Raw genomic sequence first — 16632 nt, 5'->3', positions numbered from 1 at the left:
AGAAGCTCAATGATTGGATCTCTACTCTTTCGCAGTATAAACTCAGACGCCACATCCGGTAAAGAGATGAGTGATGGGAACGAGGGCTCCAACCGAGCTCGCAGTGAATCACGAGTCCGGAAAAACCTTCGCAAAACATCGCGCACTCGCTCCCGACAAGACAAGATGAACCGATCCAAACTCACCATGATCAAAGTGAGTCCAGAGCACACAGCAAAACTAATGAAGCCTGTCCAGACATGATGTTTAGGAAAAATAAAGTGATTTGTGACCGGTTTAGTGGTATTTGGACTGTAATTGTTTCTCACAGGGATGTCTGTAAAAACAAATCTGCATGTATAATAAATTTAAACAGTTTCCAACATTTTAGTAATAAGTGTCCATATTTAAAACATTGCGCACGGTGCTCAGCAGTGGTCTTAATGGATTTACACAATGACTTTTGGATAGATATTCAGCCAGCAATTAAATAACCACGCAACCTTGGTGTTCGTCAAAGAAACAGTAGGTATTTTAACTGGGATATTTTACGCAGGTCGTGGGAGAAAAACACTGACATTCTGGATTCAGAAGGCAATAAAGTGAATGTTGAAAATACCCCACGTCCCTATGAGAGAAAATTTCCGTCCGATCAGGGCTTTTGAGTGGTTCACGGGTCGAAGCAGACCTCAGTACCAGTTTGGACATTAGAAAACATGTTTAACTTAATAGAATTTCACACATTTCTTTGTGAAACTGATAATTTAGCTTAGATAATGCAGGCTGGTGTTTGATTTTATGCATCAGGATTTGATTGGAGACTGATATTTTTGGCTAATATTATGTTCTTTCAGAGGCATTAAGAATGTAAATATTCTTTTTTTTGTTGATGTTCCTGATTAAATATTTTCCCCGAAACTGCTACAGGTGTGCGACACAGGAGACAAGATGGTGGAGTGCCAACTGGAGACTCATAACCATAGGATGGTGACATTTAAATTTGACCTTGATGGAGATGCTCCTGAGGAGATTGCCACGTATATGGTGAGATCTGTCTCTTTCTCTCCCTATATGCCCCTCCTGGCAAACTGATGTGTTTAAGCTCCTGTGCTAAAGTCTGTGGAAGCGTTTTTTCTCAAAGTAAATGAGATTTGAATGGGGGTTTAGACCAACTATAATAATTAAATAACCATGTTTATCCACATGAATTAAGAACCCTCACATTTTCATTATTTCTTATTAGTGGGTGCTTTCCAAAGGCAAGGCATCACTATTGTTATTGCTCATACTTACTATTTTCTTCTGTATTATTCCGCCAAAAGTTTGACGCGCTACTCCTCCCGCAGCTTTTGTCACAGACCCACAAATGAGGCATCAAATCGTGCGGATTATTGGGGAATGGTGTGCTTTGACTTTTATAAGCGATCAGGGGTACGGTGGTCGCCCTAGGGGCGAAAAAGCGGCCAAAAAATCCCATAGACTTAACATTGCGACAAACTTTGACAAGTCATAGCTCAGAGCGAGGAGTTTGCATAAATGTGTGATTTGCCACATTTTAAGAGGCTGGCACGCTCTGTAGGAACATACCTCACAATGGGGTAAAAGTTGCACCCCTGGGGGGCAGGAGCTGCCCAAAGTTTCCCATTGACTTACTATGGTGTAAGACGGCTCATGAAATGCATGTGTTTCTCCTACTATGGTAAATTGAATAGGGATTTTGAACATAGCTCTGGATCACAGTGTCATAGAGACAAGGGGGCGGGCTCATTTTCTCAGATGACCAATCAGTCTCTCAGGATCATTGTGAAGCTATCAAGCCACACCTTAGCAACCATTTAGAGCACCTTAGCAACAACTTCCAAAGACTTCAATTGAAAGAGATCAAAGGGATATCTCCGGACTGAATTGTCATCGAAACACGAGGGTCTTACCTACAGCCAATCATGACAATCATAACAAGCAGCCTTTGGAGTTTCATCATTGGCAGCTACCAAACCACTCCATAGCAACCAAACAGAATACCCTAGCAACCATTTTGCAAGACCTATAGACCTTATGCGCCAGAGAAACAAGGCCGCAGCCATCTTTAGAATATTGTCTTTGAACTTCCGTTTTGCGGTCGCTCTGTGTATTTCAATGGGATAGCTGTCCAGGAGTAACTAGCTTTTAAAGTGGATTTACTTTATGAGTAGATAAGTCTGCCATTAGTGAAGATCTTCACAATATAACACTTCAGTTAAACCAAAAGCATCCAAGGCCGTGTGTCCACCAAAGCGTTTTAGTCAGCTGAAAATGCCAGAGTGCATGGACAATGCATGGACAATATTGTCCATGTTCAGACAGTATACAACTCATTGAATCTTGATTGCTAGATGGGCATATCTGTTCTTCATGTTCCTCCAGGTTGAGAATGAGTTTATTCTGTTGCTGGAGCGGGAGATGTTCATCGAGCAGCTGAAGGACATCATGGATAAAGCCGAGGACATTCTGAGCGAGGATGCCGAGGTTGAGAAGGCCAACGCGCAGACCTCTCCCCTCCGTCAGACGCCCGTCACCGCAGACTCCGGCGCACAGGTTTATTAATACATATATGATTTGGATGAAAATGTACAGCTCATATCTTTGTCCTAACTGAGATCTTTGTGGAAACAGCAACTGTGTTCTTGTATTAGCACACATAACGGGTCTAAAGGCACACCTTAAGGAAAATGTACTTTGCACTGCTAAATTATTGAAGTGGTTTGTTTTTGGAGTGGCCAGTGAGGTGGCGAGAGACTTCGAAAGCAAAGGCAAGGGGCAAAAGAGAAAAGGCAAATACTTCAGCTAAAGTAATTTGTTCCCTTTCGAGGGAACTCAATGCTGCGTTGACTGATGCTATGGGGACTCGCCCCAATGGAACCCGGTGTCTGAGGCGCATGTAACAACACGTCATTCATTGCTGACGCAGTGTGAAGATGTTGCAAGATCTTTATGTCTTTCGTCTTTATGCCAGAATGCTCAGCGGCTTCTTTCATGGGAAACGAGGACTCATTGCTCACCTATGATTCTGACCACATAGACGTGGTGTCAGTAGAGACGGATATTTCTAAAATATCTGTTTGCTGCTCCATGCAGAAAAGTGCTGAATATGATGTCTCGTGTAACAGCCTGACCAAGCCTGGACTGGTAAGGCTTGAAACGTGACACCGCAGACAGTCCGAGTCCAAATGTAGAGGGTCTGGGTGACTGCTGTTGAGATAGTGATGGACTGGTTTAGAGAGGCAAGAATGTAATCGGCCGCCTTTGGGAAGTTTATCCCTCGTCAGGTTCAGGTTCCTTCTATATGTTTTGGCGCCTTCACCAGGAACGAGTTCCTGGAGAGAAGAGCAGAAGGCGAATGTGGTCACCCGAGCTTCCCCTCCAAAGAGTGGGGAGTGGAGACGCCATAATAGGAGAAAACCACACACACACTGATGGCTACACTCACAGCCTGAAAAGAGGACATTATTGAGCGGGGATGCTGCTAAAGCTCTCGCCCCCTTTTTTCATTCTTTTCTTCTTCTCCTTTATTTCTTCCTGTCCCACCACCCCTCTGAGAAGGGTGTTGGTGTACAAGAGGTTGTTTTTGGCACTTATGGCTATTACTTCAGGACTGGGTGGTCTAAAATGAGGGTTGGACCAACTCCTTACCCCGAGAAATAAAGTAAGCTAAGCTTGTTTAATTAGGCCCGAGCAGCCTGCTGTTTGGCTCATGATAGAATATGTTTTTGTTAGACATGACTATCTACATTCGTTATAATCTCTCTTCTGGCACCTTGTCCAGGTCTGGATATGAAGTAAGGTTATGCTCCTCATTGCCCCAGTCTACGGTTGGGGAAATTGTTAGAAGTGGGTCATGGGCATGATGTTGATTTTCTGGTTGCTCTGCTCTTAGAGATCTAGACTCTCCTGGAGCATGGCTCGGACTAGTTTGAGATTCTAATTGAAAATAGAAGTTTAAAGGTCTTTCCTAACATCACTATATTAGTTACTGGAAGCAATGTTGTGCGATGTGTGTACGGCATGCCCGCTGACACATTATTGGCTTAAGACTTAAGCCTTCAAGTTTTAGTGCCACAAGCAGGCACTGGTCAGCATGATGTAGTTGGTATTGATGTCCCATAGCATCAGGCGATGCCGTGTTGAGTTCCCTTGAAAGGAAAAGGCTAGGTTGCATATGTAACCCGGTTCCCTGAGAAGGGAACGAGGCACTGCGTCACGTTGCCATGCTTCGGGCATGCCAGCGTGTCTTCAGACGTCTACTCAGGGCCCTTATTTCATACCTTGTGACGTCATCTCACTGTTTTTGTGCCATCTGGTGGTTTAGAGAAGAACAAAATCTGCCTTTTGCCTCAGTGTGCCTTTAGCCCTGTTGTACTTTAGCTGAAGTGTGTCATTTCTGTGCATCACCATATAGAACTGAACTTGTTGTCTTCTGTATTCAGGGGTCAAAACCTGAGCACACGCAGTCTGACCAGCTAGTCTATAAACAGAACGGTAAGTCTAAGACTCGTCATGTTCTACAGGTCTCACTGCAACAACTGTAGTATGAGCATTTAACCCACGGTCTCCCTCGATTTACAGTGCTTCACACCGGAAAGCGCTGGTTCATCATCTGTCCGGTTGCTGAGACGACCGCGCCTGACAGAGAAGAGACGAGTAATACAGCACACCTCAACTAATACTAAATGACCTGTTATAGTACACTGCACAAAATGACGTTCTTTCTCAGTATTTTTGTCTTGTTTTGCAGTACAAATATCTAAACATTCTTGAATCAAGATACGTTTACTTGAGAAGCAAGATGACTTGTTCAAAATTTAAATGTATGAATCAAACAAGAAAAAATATCTGTCTGTGTGGTCAGAAAAATAATACATTTAAAATGCATGTAAATCTCTCATTATGCTATATTATCACCAAATATTGGATTCAATCTTTTTATAAACTTGTATTCTGTCAATAGTGCATCAGTGCCCGTCCAGTTTTTCAGCGGCATTGGTTCAGCATTGCGAACAGCATAATCGAATTAAAGACAATAAGAAAATAGTAATTTAATAATGTTGATTATATGTATACAAACAACATATTTTAAGTTTATTGTATACACACAAATATTTATAGTTTAAGCGTTAGTTCACCCAAAAATTTTAATTTCTGTCATCAATTACTCACCCTTATGTCGTTCCAAACCCGTAAGACCTTCGTTCATCTTCGGAACACAAATGAAGATATTTTTTATTAAAGCCGAGAGCTCTCTGAAACTAGAGAATACTTTTTATGCGCAAAAAAACATGATGAAAACTCTAGCGTTCTGACGTAGAACTCGGAAGCACTGCACTGTATTTACAACGTAAACGGCGTTGGAGACTGACTCAGACGATAAGAAATTGTTTTTGCACACAAAAATTATTCTCGTCGCTTCATAAAATTGAAGTTGTAGTCACTGTAGTCACATGGACTATTTTAAAGACGTCTTTACTACCTTTCTGGGCCTTGAAAGTGATAATTAAATTGCTGTCTATGGAGGGGTCAGAGAGCTCTCTGATGTAATCAAAAATATCTTAATTTGTGTTCCGAAGATGAACGAAGGTCTTACGGGTTTGGAACGACATAAGGGTGAGTAATTGATGACAGAATTTAATTTTTTTGGGTTTACTAACCCTTTAAGTATTTTGATCGACTTGATTACGTCATTCACAGTGCTGATGTCTGATTGGTGGAATTTTCTGTACAGCATCATGGGTAATGTAGTTTTTCACCATGAGTTACACTTTACAAGACGATTATTTAAAAAATATGCTGAAATAATGCAGGTTGACTGCTTCAACAAAAGCAAATACTATCGATTAATAATCTCATAGGCTGTCTTTAAAGGTTTAGAAGTTGCAATTAAAATACTGTTTCTCTATGGAAAAAATAAATGGAGTTTTCTGATGGGAATCCGATTGTTGCGCTCTTTTAGCACAGGTTTTATTTATTTATTTTTGGAACAGTTTTTGAGTGAAAAAAAAGTTATATCAAGCTAATTCACCTCAAAAAACACTTAGGCCTATGATCAGTCAGTTCGAAAAAGAGATACAAAACCTGTGCTAATTGAAAAGAGAACCAGTTCATAAAAAGACTGAATCCACTATTTGGTGATCAATATAGCATAATGAGCGATTAACAATGCAATTTAAAAGGTCTGTCATTTTTGACTGGGAACTGGACTGGAAACCAAAACAAAAATGTCAAGTAAGAAATAAATTTTTTGCAGTGTATGTGCTTGCTTACCGCTCACTCATTTTTCTCCAGACCCAGAGAGTTCCTCAACATCTCAAGTGCAGGACGTCAACAGTGCCAAACCTCTGCAGAAACCGCCATTAATGCCACCACAAGCGTCTCTCTCTGACAGCCCTCAGACTGCCTGTCCGCCGGGTGTTTCTATGGTTTCTGATATCCCATGCTGCCCAATTGCACCTCCAGTTTCTCTCGATGCCATTGCTCAGAAAGTCAATGAAACCCCTCAGCAGCCCGTGGCTCATGAAGGCAGCCTGAAGGTAGAGCCGTGTGTCAGCCAGACTCCAGCCGTGGTGCTTCAGCAACCCTTTGCCACGCCCACTCCACAAGCTGCGGTCAGCATCAGCCAATCACAGCCTCCGAGCGTCAGCCAATCGCAGCATCCGAGCGTCAGCCAATCTCAGCCTCCGAGCGTCAGCCAATCGCAGCATCCGAGCATCAGCCAATCGCAGCCTCCGAGCATCAGCCAATCGCAGCCTCCGAGCATCAGCCAATCGCAGCCTCCGAGCATCAGCCAATCGCAACCTCCGAGCATCAGCCAATCGCAGCCTCCGAGCATCAGCCAATCGCAGCCTCCGAGCATCAGCCAATCGCAGCCTCCGAGCATCAGCCAATCGCAGCCTCCGAGCATCAGCCAATCGCAGCCTCCGAGCATCAGCCAATCGCAGCCTCCGAGCATCAGCCAATCGCAGCCTCCGAGCATCAGCCAATCGCAGCCTCCGAGCATCAGCCAATCGCAGCCTCCGAGCATCAGCCAATCGCAGCCTCCGATTATCAGCCAATCGCAGCCTCAGAGTATCAGCCAATCGCAGCCTCCGAGCATCAGCCAATCGCAGCCTCCGAGCATCAGCCAATCGCAGCCTCCGAGCATCAGCCAATCGGAGCCTCCGAGCATCAGCCAATCGCAGCCTCCGAGCATCAGCCAATCGCAGCCTCCAATCATCAGCCAATCGCAGCCTCCGAGCATCAGCCAATCGCAGCCTCCAAGCATCAGCCAATCACAGCCTCCAAGCATCAGCCAATCGCTGCCTCCAAGCATCAGCCAATCGCAGCCTCCAAGCATCAGCCAATCACAGCCTCCAAGCATCAGCCAATCGCAGCCTCCAAGCATCAACCAATCGCAGCCTCAGAGCATCAGCCAATCGCAGCCTCCAAGCATCAACCAATCGCAGCCTCCAAGCCCCACCCATCAGCCCCAACCCGCCACATCATCGCAGGTGCAGCCGGCCGAGTCTGACGGCGAAGGGCCGCCCCGACTGGAGTTCACTGACAGAACCATAAAGACTCTGGATGAGAAACTCCGAAACCTTTTGTACCAAGAGTACCACCCATCGCAAACCACAAGCTCCGCCTCCGAGCCGCCGGGATCCCCGCCGCTGTCAGACAGCCAAGGCAGCGATGGGGCCGCGAGGAACACAGAGAAACTGGTAAAGTTGAACAACTTTTCCCTCACACTGCCAACAGTCAGGTTGTTTTGTTAAGATTAATAGCCGATAATAATTCAATTCAATTCACATTTATTTGTATAGCGCTTTTCACAATACACATCGTTTCAACGCAGCTTTACAGAAAATGCATGAGTCCACATTTCGTAACTAATTGCATTAATTCGTAACTAAATCAAATCATCATGAATCACTTATATTAATTTAGTATTTGATTTTATCCAAAGCAAATAAGAATCGAGAGAAATAAATACATTGAAATATTATGACCTTTTCTTAACAATGCACCATTAAATTAAGTTTTATTTTAAGCGGTCTCTTGTATAAATGTTTTTTTTTCTCCAGTTTGTTGTATTTTTTCTATACTGTATTTCTCAGATTTAATTTCAGTTATTCTGTCTCTTTTAGCCTCAGATTCCAGAGAGGTCTGACAGTCTTGGGACCTTGAGTGACTCTGCTGTTGCCCGTAAGTTGTGTGTGTGTATACGTGCGTGTGCGCGTGTGTGTGCGTGTGTGTGTGTGTGTGTGTGTGTGTTCACAAAAAGCCATTTGGAAGACCTGTAGAATGTAGCATAAATGTTCTGCAAACGTTTGGTTGAATCTAGAATGAGAGTGGAATATAAATCCCATCACATCACAAGGCATTTGGTCGTGAATGGTGCTTTATTGTCATTCTGTGAAGACGTGACTATATTGTTTAACTGCTGATGTCTGGTGGTCCGTTTTAATAGTTTTTATGATTTTTAGTTTTGTTTTGTATATTGAGCACTGCATGTTGTGTTTTAGTACATGTTTAAATAAAGAGTTGTAAAGGTCAGAGCCTCTCTCTCTCATTCTCTGTCCATCAGCGTTCAGAAGACTCCTGAGCAGAACGGACTCCGGGGCCGACTCAGGCACTCACGCATCCAGGAGCCACTTCCAGGTCACAGCCCGTCATTAACTGTTACTCAAGCTCCTTGCACACTGAGTCCGAAATTTTCGTATGCGTTTTTTCGTATTTGTGAATCTGTGACTCTGAACTCTCAAAAGGCTTGCTACGGATGCGAAAATTGAACCCGATCCGAATTTTTTTTATGACGTTCGAAAGTTTCGGAGCTAGTGTGTAAACATGATTGACACAAATGTATTTTTTAACGTGCAAAAATTTCTGACGAGAATTTCTGACTGTGTGCAAAGACCATATGATGCTCCTCAGAAGTGTCTCGGTGTGCTGACGCTGTGAGTTTGTGTAGATTGTGCCGACTGACTCAGACGCCTCTTCTCATGATGGTGGAGGAGATCCTGAGATGGATCTGGAGTCGGGATCTGAGAACAGACACAGATCCACATCAAAGTCAGCGAGCAAACGTTACTCGGCACCTCCGGACTTATATCAGGTCCGTCTGCAGCGTTTGAGTAACACTACTCATCGTGCACCATAGCGCTTGATTATGGCAAAAATCATAATCACGATTGTAAGAAAAAGGTCCTCAAAATAATTAGAGACAAGTAAACAGTCAACAATACAATAAGAACAAAGAAACTAATTTTAGATAAAACTGACAGATAAATACAACAGAACGTAAATACAAATTAAATAGTGTTACGTTTTTCAGGAACATACAAGTACAAGTAACAGTAATAGCCAACAACAACAAAAATATTAATCAAATGTAAAATCACACTGTTATATAACATCTTGGGCCCTATTGTAACGCTCTGAAACGTCTGTGGAGGGAAGAGTCCGCTGTGCGCGGGTGCAGAATAGCAATGATACATGCGTCGTGTACAAAGTCAATTGCGCTGGGTGCAAGATAGGGCCCATGTAGTCATATAATGTCACTGCATAGTCTTACTGTACACATGAAATATAGATTCATCCTTATTAAAGCTATTTCATCAGCTACTTAAGTTATTCTGTGAAGATCAGTGAGTGATTTCCCTTTGTCTTTTGTTGTTTATTTATCATTAATGACACAGACAGCAGGTTTATTAGGCTCCTGTCACTTTAAGAGCTGATCCAATATACTGATACACACGCAATCTTTCTCAGCTGTGAGCGTTTAATTATGACATAACTCACTGTGTTTACGTGAACACTCTCCAAACAGCCTATTTGACATTTTATGTGTGTACGCGTTTAGCTGCGTATCCGAAGCTGGTTTGCTTCTCCGCATTCGTCTCGGAGCGCGCACAGAAAGCTGCCGGGGAACAGTGTCTCTTTTATGACTCAACATTTCATCAGACTGTCAGAATTTTAGATGTTTGTGCCAAAATGTGGATAATAAATGCAAAATAAGTGTATTTCTAGCATGCCACTCACTGAATAATGTACCGTGATGAAGTCATGTGACACACCACTGTTTAAAGGGGGGGTACAATGGTGTTTCATATATTCAGAGTTGTTTACAGTGTTAAAGAGATGGATTCTCATGCTAATAATGGCCAAAGTTTGAAAAGTTATTTTGAACGAATAACAGAGAATTTCTGTGCTGAAAATCATACTTCCGGATTGCAACACGTTTCGGCTGGTTTTTTCTATCGTAGATCTAATGACGTAGACCAGAGTGGAACTCCTTATATGAGCATTGCTCTCGGAAAAGCGCGTTCACGCACACGTCGACCAGAGGAGAGAAAGACCGCGCTCATCGACGCGCTACTACCGGAAATCATCATCAGCAGCGCTAAATAGGAATGGTTGATGTCAAGAATGTCTCCAAAAAAGTGTGTTTTGGGATGTGAGGGAAAGTTTACCTTGTTCAGCTTCCCAAAGAACCCAGTGTTACTGGAACAGTGGATGCAGTTTGTATGTTGTGGATGCTCCCGCTTGACTCTATAGCTCCGCCCACGCCCAGAATCAAGGACCTCGGCTTTTTCCGGATAGAATCGGAAAGCTGTATTTTTATTTTATAAATATGATGAAACTAAAGACTTTTTGGAGATATGAAGGACGCACTATTACTCTATAGGTACTCAAGATTAAAGGGGTCATGACATGAGAAACCAAATTTGCCTTGATCTTTTGGTATATAAGAGGTCTTTGTACCATTTAAACGTCCTGCAAGTTTCATAGCTTAAGACGTCCTCCCCATTATAAACGAATCATTTATTTAATCAAGCTCTAAATACAGCTCGGTCTAGATCCATGGTAAGAAGTGACGTCACGGTACGAAGTGACGTACCAGCGTTTGCATAATGACCGCCTCCAGCAGAAGACAGCTACGCTTTAAGCGCAAGGCAACTACGCTCATTTCGTACCGTTGTCGCGCCCGCGCGCTGCGCGCCTCACAAGTGTTCAGTCGACGGACAGCGAGTGGGTCTGTGTACAGGGAAATGACGATGCCACAGATGTGCTGTTCCTGGCTGTGGACAAACAACATCTTTGAATACGCTGCGAAGGATCCAGTCAGTCGTCAGGGAAAAATGGATGCACTTTATTTTTTGCGGACGTCTCAGTCACGGCAGTGTTAGTTTAAGCGTTTGTTCTGAAGGATGACTGTTTTGAGCTTTGCCAGAAAACTGTTGCTCAAAGATAAGTCCGTGCCGACTATTCTGGGCTCAACATCGACGACGCAAACTGTAAGTAATGTATTTAAAACTTTAAACTACTTTTTAAATACGCTGAAAGATCCAGTCGTCAGGGAAAAATGGATGCACTTTATTTTTTGCGGACGTCCCAGTCACGGCAGTGTTAGTTTAAGCGTTTGTTCTATACATTTAAGGATGACTGTTTTGAGGAAAAAAATCCCAATATGATGCTTGGCTTTGCCAGAAAACTGTTGCTCAAAGATAAGTCCGTGCCGACTATTCTGGGCTCAACAACGACGACGCAAACTTACTTTTTACCATGGCTAATATAAACAGATTTGTATAAGAGAATCTTGAAAATATGTCGCCTTTCTAGTAGGCCTACATGTGATTAGTTAAATAATGTTAAACTGTTAGCAAATTAAGCTATAGGATAATTATGCAACAATAATCCGTTTTCAAGTGTCTCGGGTTATTTTTTTTTTTATTAATTCAAAATAGTTTCACTTTCCATGTGGACACGAGCTGATCCAGTCTTCATTGTTGTGGTGATCGTTCATTTTCCTCTGATTCCGGCTCAAACATAATAAGGTTTTATCATTGCAAGAGCCATCGCTTCGCATGCATCACCCGCTACTAAACAGTTGCGCCGAATCCGCAAATGTTCTGGCTGGGGGCGTTAATAATTGATGCACAGGCACTGACGTTAGCCAATCATAACAGTGGGCGTTAACACTGAACTCTTAAAGGGGAAACACCCCCAAAACAGACTGTTTGAATCAGAGGATGAGAAACAGGGTGGGAAAAGGTCATAAATCACTACATTTTAAAAGTTTTTTGTAGAAAAAACTATAGTAATACTATAATTGCACCTAAGGGAACATAATAAAAAAATAAAAAAAACCATGTCATGACCCCTTTAACATGAGATTGACTGAAACTAAGTATTTTACCCCCCCTTTAATACGCACTGCACAGTATTCCATCAAACACACCCTACATATATTAAAATGACTTCATTCATTCAATTTTTTTTAATGTATATTTATTTATTTAGTTGTACATTTATTCATTCATTCATACATTGATTCCTTCATTCGTTCATCATTATTAATTAATTCATTCCTTCATCATTATTCATTATCCATCCAATCTTTTATTTATTTGTATAGTTATTTATTTAGTTGTTCATCCATCCATTTATATACTATTCTTTAATTTATTTATAATTCCTTAATATTTATTTATGTATTTGTTCATTATTTTAGATTTTAATTTATTCTGTTATTTATTTTATGCATAAACTTTGTTCTTTGTTTTGGGAGTCTGACGTAGCTTGTCAATATCATACATTTACATTTCTTTTACTTTTCTTTTTTTCAGGACACACCTACTTCTTTTCCAGAGGCCGGACCCACAATGCCTTGTGCTCGGAGCTGTCAGTCAGCTGACGGGACGATGCAGTGCCTGTCCTCTGACTCGGGAGAGGAGGATCCGAGCGAGGCCCCGTCCATCAGGCCCTCGGCTCCGGCTCCGGCTCCGGCCCGGTCAGACTTCATGAAGCGTGCGGTGGCTTTCCTCCGGCGCTCGGGTCACAGTAGCAGCGTGCAGAGCTCTGATTCGCCCTCGTGTCCTGTGGCGAACGGACACGCCCCTTCGGTCACAAGCCACGCCCACTCTGCTTACGTCAGCAGCGATAATGACTCTGAATTTGAGGACGCTGATATGAAACGAGAGCTACAGAAGCTGAGAGAGAAGTGAGTAAAGCTACGTGTGCTAACATTGGCCCAATCCAAGAGTCAAAACTTTTAACAGGTTCTTGTTCTTATGCACAATTCGTCAGTGACATCATTAAACTTGGTAATCTAATGTAACAATTGGTTCACTTCTGAAACGACTTTTCTTTTTTGGCCAACAACATCATATAGCATCATATAATATAGAAACATTTTTCACCAGGTGACAAAATCAATCTAAAATCACAGCCAATCAGAAGAGAGTGTGGGCGGAGCCTCTCTGCAAGCGCACTGCACTTGCTACAAAATGGATAAGCATATAATCAAATTCACAAATATTACACCATTTTAATATTATTACATACTGAGTGACTAAAACGAGCTCTAGTCATTGAAAACACTTGTTTTGTTCACAGTTTGAACTTTCTTGTTTCCTTTCATTTATTTTCAAGATCTGAGATAAATTAAATGCTCACATTAAATGCTTTTAACATTAAAGAAAACACATAATCTGTGCATGTTGTTGTTCCAGCCAGCTGGTTCAGACAAAAACTCTGATTAACATAGAAAAGATGCCTTTTATCGTGTCGCGTCACGTCCGGTTAGGACACGGTATTATGAATCCTGAATAACAGTGAAGGACCACGTGCTTCTATAACACAGAATAATTGTGCCAAAGCAAGGGTCAGGTTTTTATTATAAACTTAATAAAACTGTGTAATCAAACATCTGATTGTTATCTGGCTGAGCTGACCACTTCTAATGGGACCAATGTGTATTTTAACATAAATGAACATGACGGGGTTGCCAACTTATTTTTTTTGCTTGGCTGGAGTGAGATTTCTTACTGACTAATGTATTAAAAATCATATTTTATTCTAAATTATTGCGCTCATTTCTCTCATGTGTGTTTGACACTCATGCACGTTATAGCTATAGTTGTTCGGTTGTACACATTTACGTCAAACTGTTGCGAAATTAAAATTAGCATAATTATCTTGATTATTTTTCAGCATGTCAGGTGCCGAGAAAGTGAGTTTAATGCAAACTCTTACACATAAAACATATCAAAGTCCCTTAAATTGAGTCGAGTCCTTTTGTCAGTGCAGTTTGCTTTGTCTTTTATCTTACAAACACGTTTTCACTCCTGTAAACGGTGAATTCCACTGGCCAAATAGGACATTTCCCCGACAGAATCACATGTTTCTTCATGCATGCATTCATGGCTCTACAGTTAAAACAAGCTCACTGTGTTCTCCTGCAGGCACATGAAGGAGATCTCGGAGCTTCAGGCCCTTCAGAGAGGAGAGATCGAGCAGCTGTATTCTCAGCTAGGTCGGCCGGTTCCCCCCAGCGTGGGCTTCTTGCACGCAGTGCCGCCTACAGGCCGACGCCGCAGAGCCTCCAAACACAAGCTGAAGGGAAGCCGACTGCTCAATCCCATGGTGCAACACCTCAGGAGCAACCGAAGCAACAGCTCCAGTATGTATGAGTACTAGCTTTAGTTCCCTTTGTAGTCAATCATTTTATCATCTTTAATCACCAAAATTACATATTTTAAAAAAAATTCCTTGAAAGAAATTCTTCATCCCTTAAAATAACTTGAAAATAACTACATCCTCGCCTCATTTAGTATGTGCGGTTCTATGAATATGCAAATGAGCCCCGCCTCCACTCACTCACTCACTCACTCAGAGATCCACTGGGTGACGATCACACGTTGATCTGATTGGTCAAGGTAGTGTGTGACGTCAGAAACACCAGCGATTTCAAACCGTGTTTTTGAGACTGTCTTTGGTTCACTGCAGTTTTAAGCAGAAAATACTCAGCAATGCTGTCCACTTATGAACTTACACATGGTGTGTGTTAAAGCAGATTAATAACACCACATACACACATAAACTACATTAAAAGCTGCATTTCCACCACAGGGGTTTTTTAAGTTTAGATATTGGTTAGGATTAAGGATGTAGAATATGGTCATGCAGAATAAAGCATTAATATGTGCTTTATAAGTAATAAACAGCCAATATCCTAGTAATGTGCATGCTAAAAAGCAACAAGTTAATAGCGAGAATTGGACCCTAAAGTGTTACCATTAGATGTAGTTAATTATTATTACTCAGTACCTAAATGTATAATTACGCTGCAACACGGACACCTTAAAATAAAGGGTTCCACTTTATTTCGATAGTCCACTTTAGACACTCTACTAACTATCAGTAACTTTGCAACTACATGTCAACTAACTCACATTAGAGTATTAGTAGCCTGTAGACTGTTAGGTTAGGGTTAGGGTTCGGGTTAGGAGGATTAGTTGACTTGTAGTTGCCAAGTTCCTTATAGTCAGTAGAATATCTGTTGGGGGAGCATCAAAATAAAGAGTTAGCGGATATTAATCAGACAGTCGACTAATACTCTAATGAGAGTTAGTTGACATGTAGTTGCAAAGTTACTGAGAGTTAGTAGAATGTCTAAAGTGGACTATCGAAATAAAGTGGAGCCGAAAGTTTTCAACCCCTCAATGGAGGTTTGGGTTTGTTCGGATAAGTCTGATCTCTTAGAAAATATACTTTTTAAGCACAGACCTTCTAGGATGTTCTGACTTAGAAGAACAGTAGTTTACAACATAATACTTATATTTTCAATAATAGCATTTTTAAATATCCCATCTCTTCCAGTTTTGTGCAACCGGTGCATCTTTAATCTCTAAAGGGATAGTTCACCCAAAAATTGCAATGCACCTTTGGCGTAAGTTCGTCTGCCGAAGCTAGTTATTTTAGTTTGTAAAGTTTAAATATGGATATATTTCTTACACAAATGCATCGCTTTGCTTCAGAAGGCCTTGGAGTCGTATGGATTACTTTTATGATGAATGGATACACTTTTTTTGGGCTTCAAAATCTCGTCGTCCATTCACTGCCATTATAAAGCTTAGAATATATCTTTGACTCTGTTCGTCTGAAATAAGAAAGTCATGTACACCTAGGATGGGTTGAGGGTGAGTAAACCATGGGGTCATTTTTTATTTTTGGGTGAACTATCACTTATTCCACCAAAATGAAAGCTTCATCCCAGTTGGATTTTCTACGTATGCGTAGAGACTATAAAATCCCAGATTGTCACCATTAGCCGTCTGTGTTCTCCTGTAGCCGAGACGTGCTCCAGTGCGTCGGGTTCTCCGGTCAAGAGCTCTGTGGGTTCCAGCACTGCCAGTCCCGTGTCAGAACCGCTGGAGCCGGTCCAAACCCAGCAGCCCTGCTCGCTCAAGGGCTCTCTGTCCTCCGACAACATCTACGGCCCCAACACACACACACCACCCAGACAAGGTGAACACACACACGCCGTGGTCAGCTAGAGGAGCCTGTCGAGCTGAAGCTGCACACACAGTGTCTGCTGTAAATGTGTGTCCCGCTGCCCTAACCTAACCCTAGTGCACTGAGAGCAAATGCATGTCGTCACAATCACAGATTACGTGAAGCAAGACTTTACACTGCCAAACATTGCTTTTCTTCCTTAGAATTTTTGTCTTGTTTCCAGTTTGAATATCTAAAAATTCTTAAATCAAGAAGCATTTACTAGAGAAGTAAAATTGCATAAATTCTATCTTGTGTTCTGAAAAAAGAAAGAAACACACACACACACACACACACACACACACACAC

General features: G+C 42.0%; 1 protein-coding gene across 1 annotated transcript in view; it reads left to right on the top strand.

Moving 5' to 3' along the window:
- Window positions 1-16632, top strand: part of LOC307011212 (serine/threonine-protein kinase WNK2) — an 81816-nt gene that overhangs the window by 47716 nt on the left and 17468 nt on the right. The window contains exons 15-26 of the mRNA XM_079636621.1: window positions 36-195; window positions 907-1023; window positions 2383-2553; window positions 4443-4494; window positions 4582-4656; window positions 6295-7706; window positions 8133-8190; window positions 8573-8646; window positions 8957-9100; window positions 12615-12988; window positions 14232-14449; window positions 16120-16296. Coding sequence (XP_079492747.1) covers window positions 36-195; window positions 907-1023; window positions 2383-2553; window positions 4443-4494; window positions 4582-4656; window positions 6295-7706; window positions 8133-8190; window positions 8573-8646; window positions 8957-9100; window positions 12615-12988; window positions 14232-14449; window positions 16120-16296 — 3032 coding nt within the window. The remainder of the gene's footprint in view (window positions 1-35; window positions 196-906; window positions 1024-2382; window positions 2554-4442; window positions 4495-4581; window positions 4657-6294; window positions 7707-8132; window positions 8191-8572; window positions 8647-8956; window positions 9101-12614; window positions 12989-14231; window positions 14450-16119; window positions 16297-16632) is intronic.

This window comes from Phoxinus phoxinus (genome assembly GCF_949152265.1).
Source record: "Phoxinus phoxinus genome assembly, chromosome: 15".
Taxonomy (NCBI): Eukaryota; Metazoa; Chordata; class Actinopteri; order Cypriniformes; family Leuciscidae; genus Phoxinus; species Phoxinus phoxinus.
Note: the sequence above shows the minus strand (reverse complement) of the source record. Positions and strands in the feature narration are given on the sequence as shown.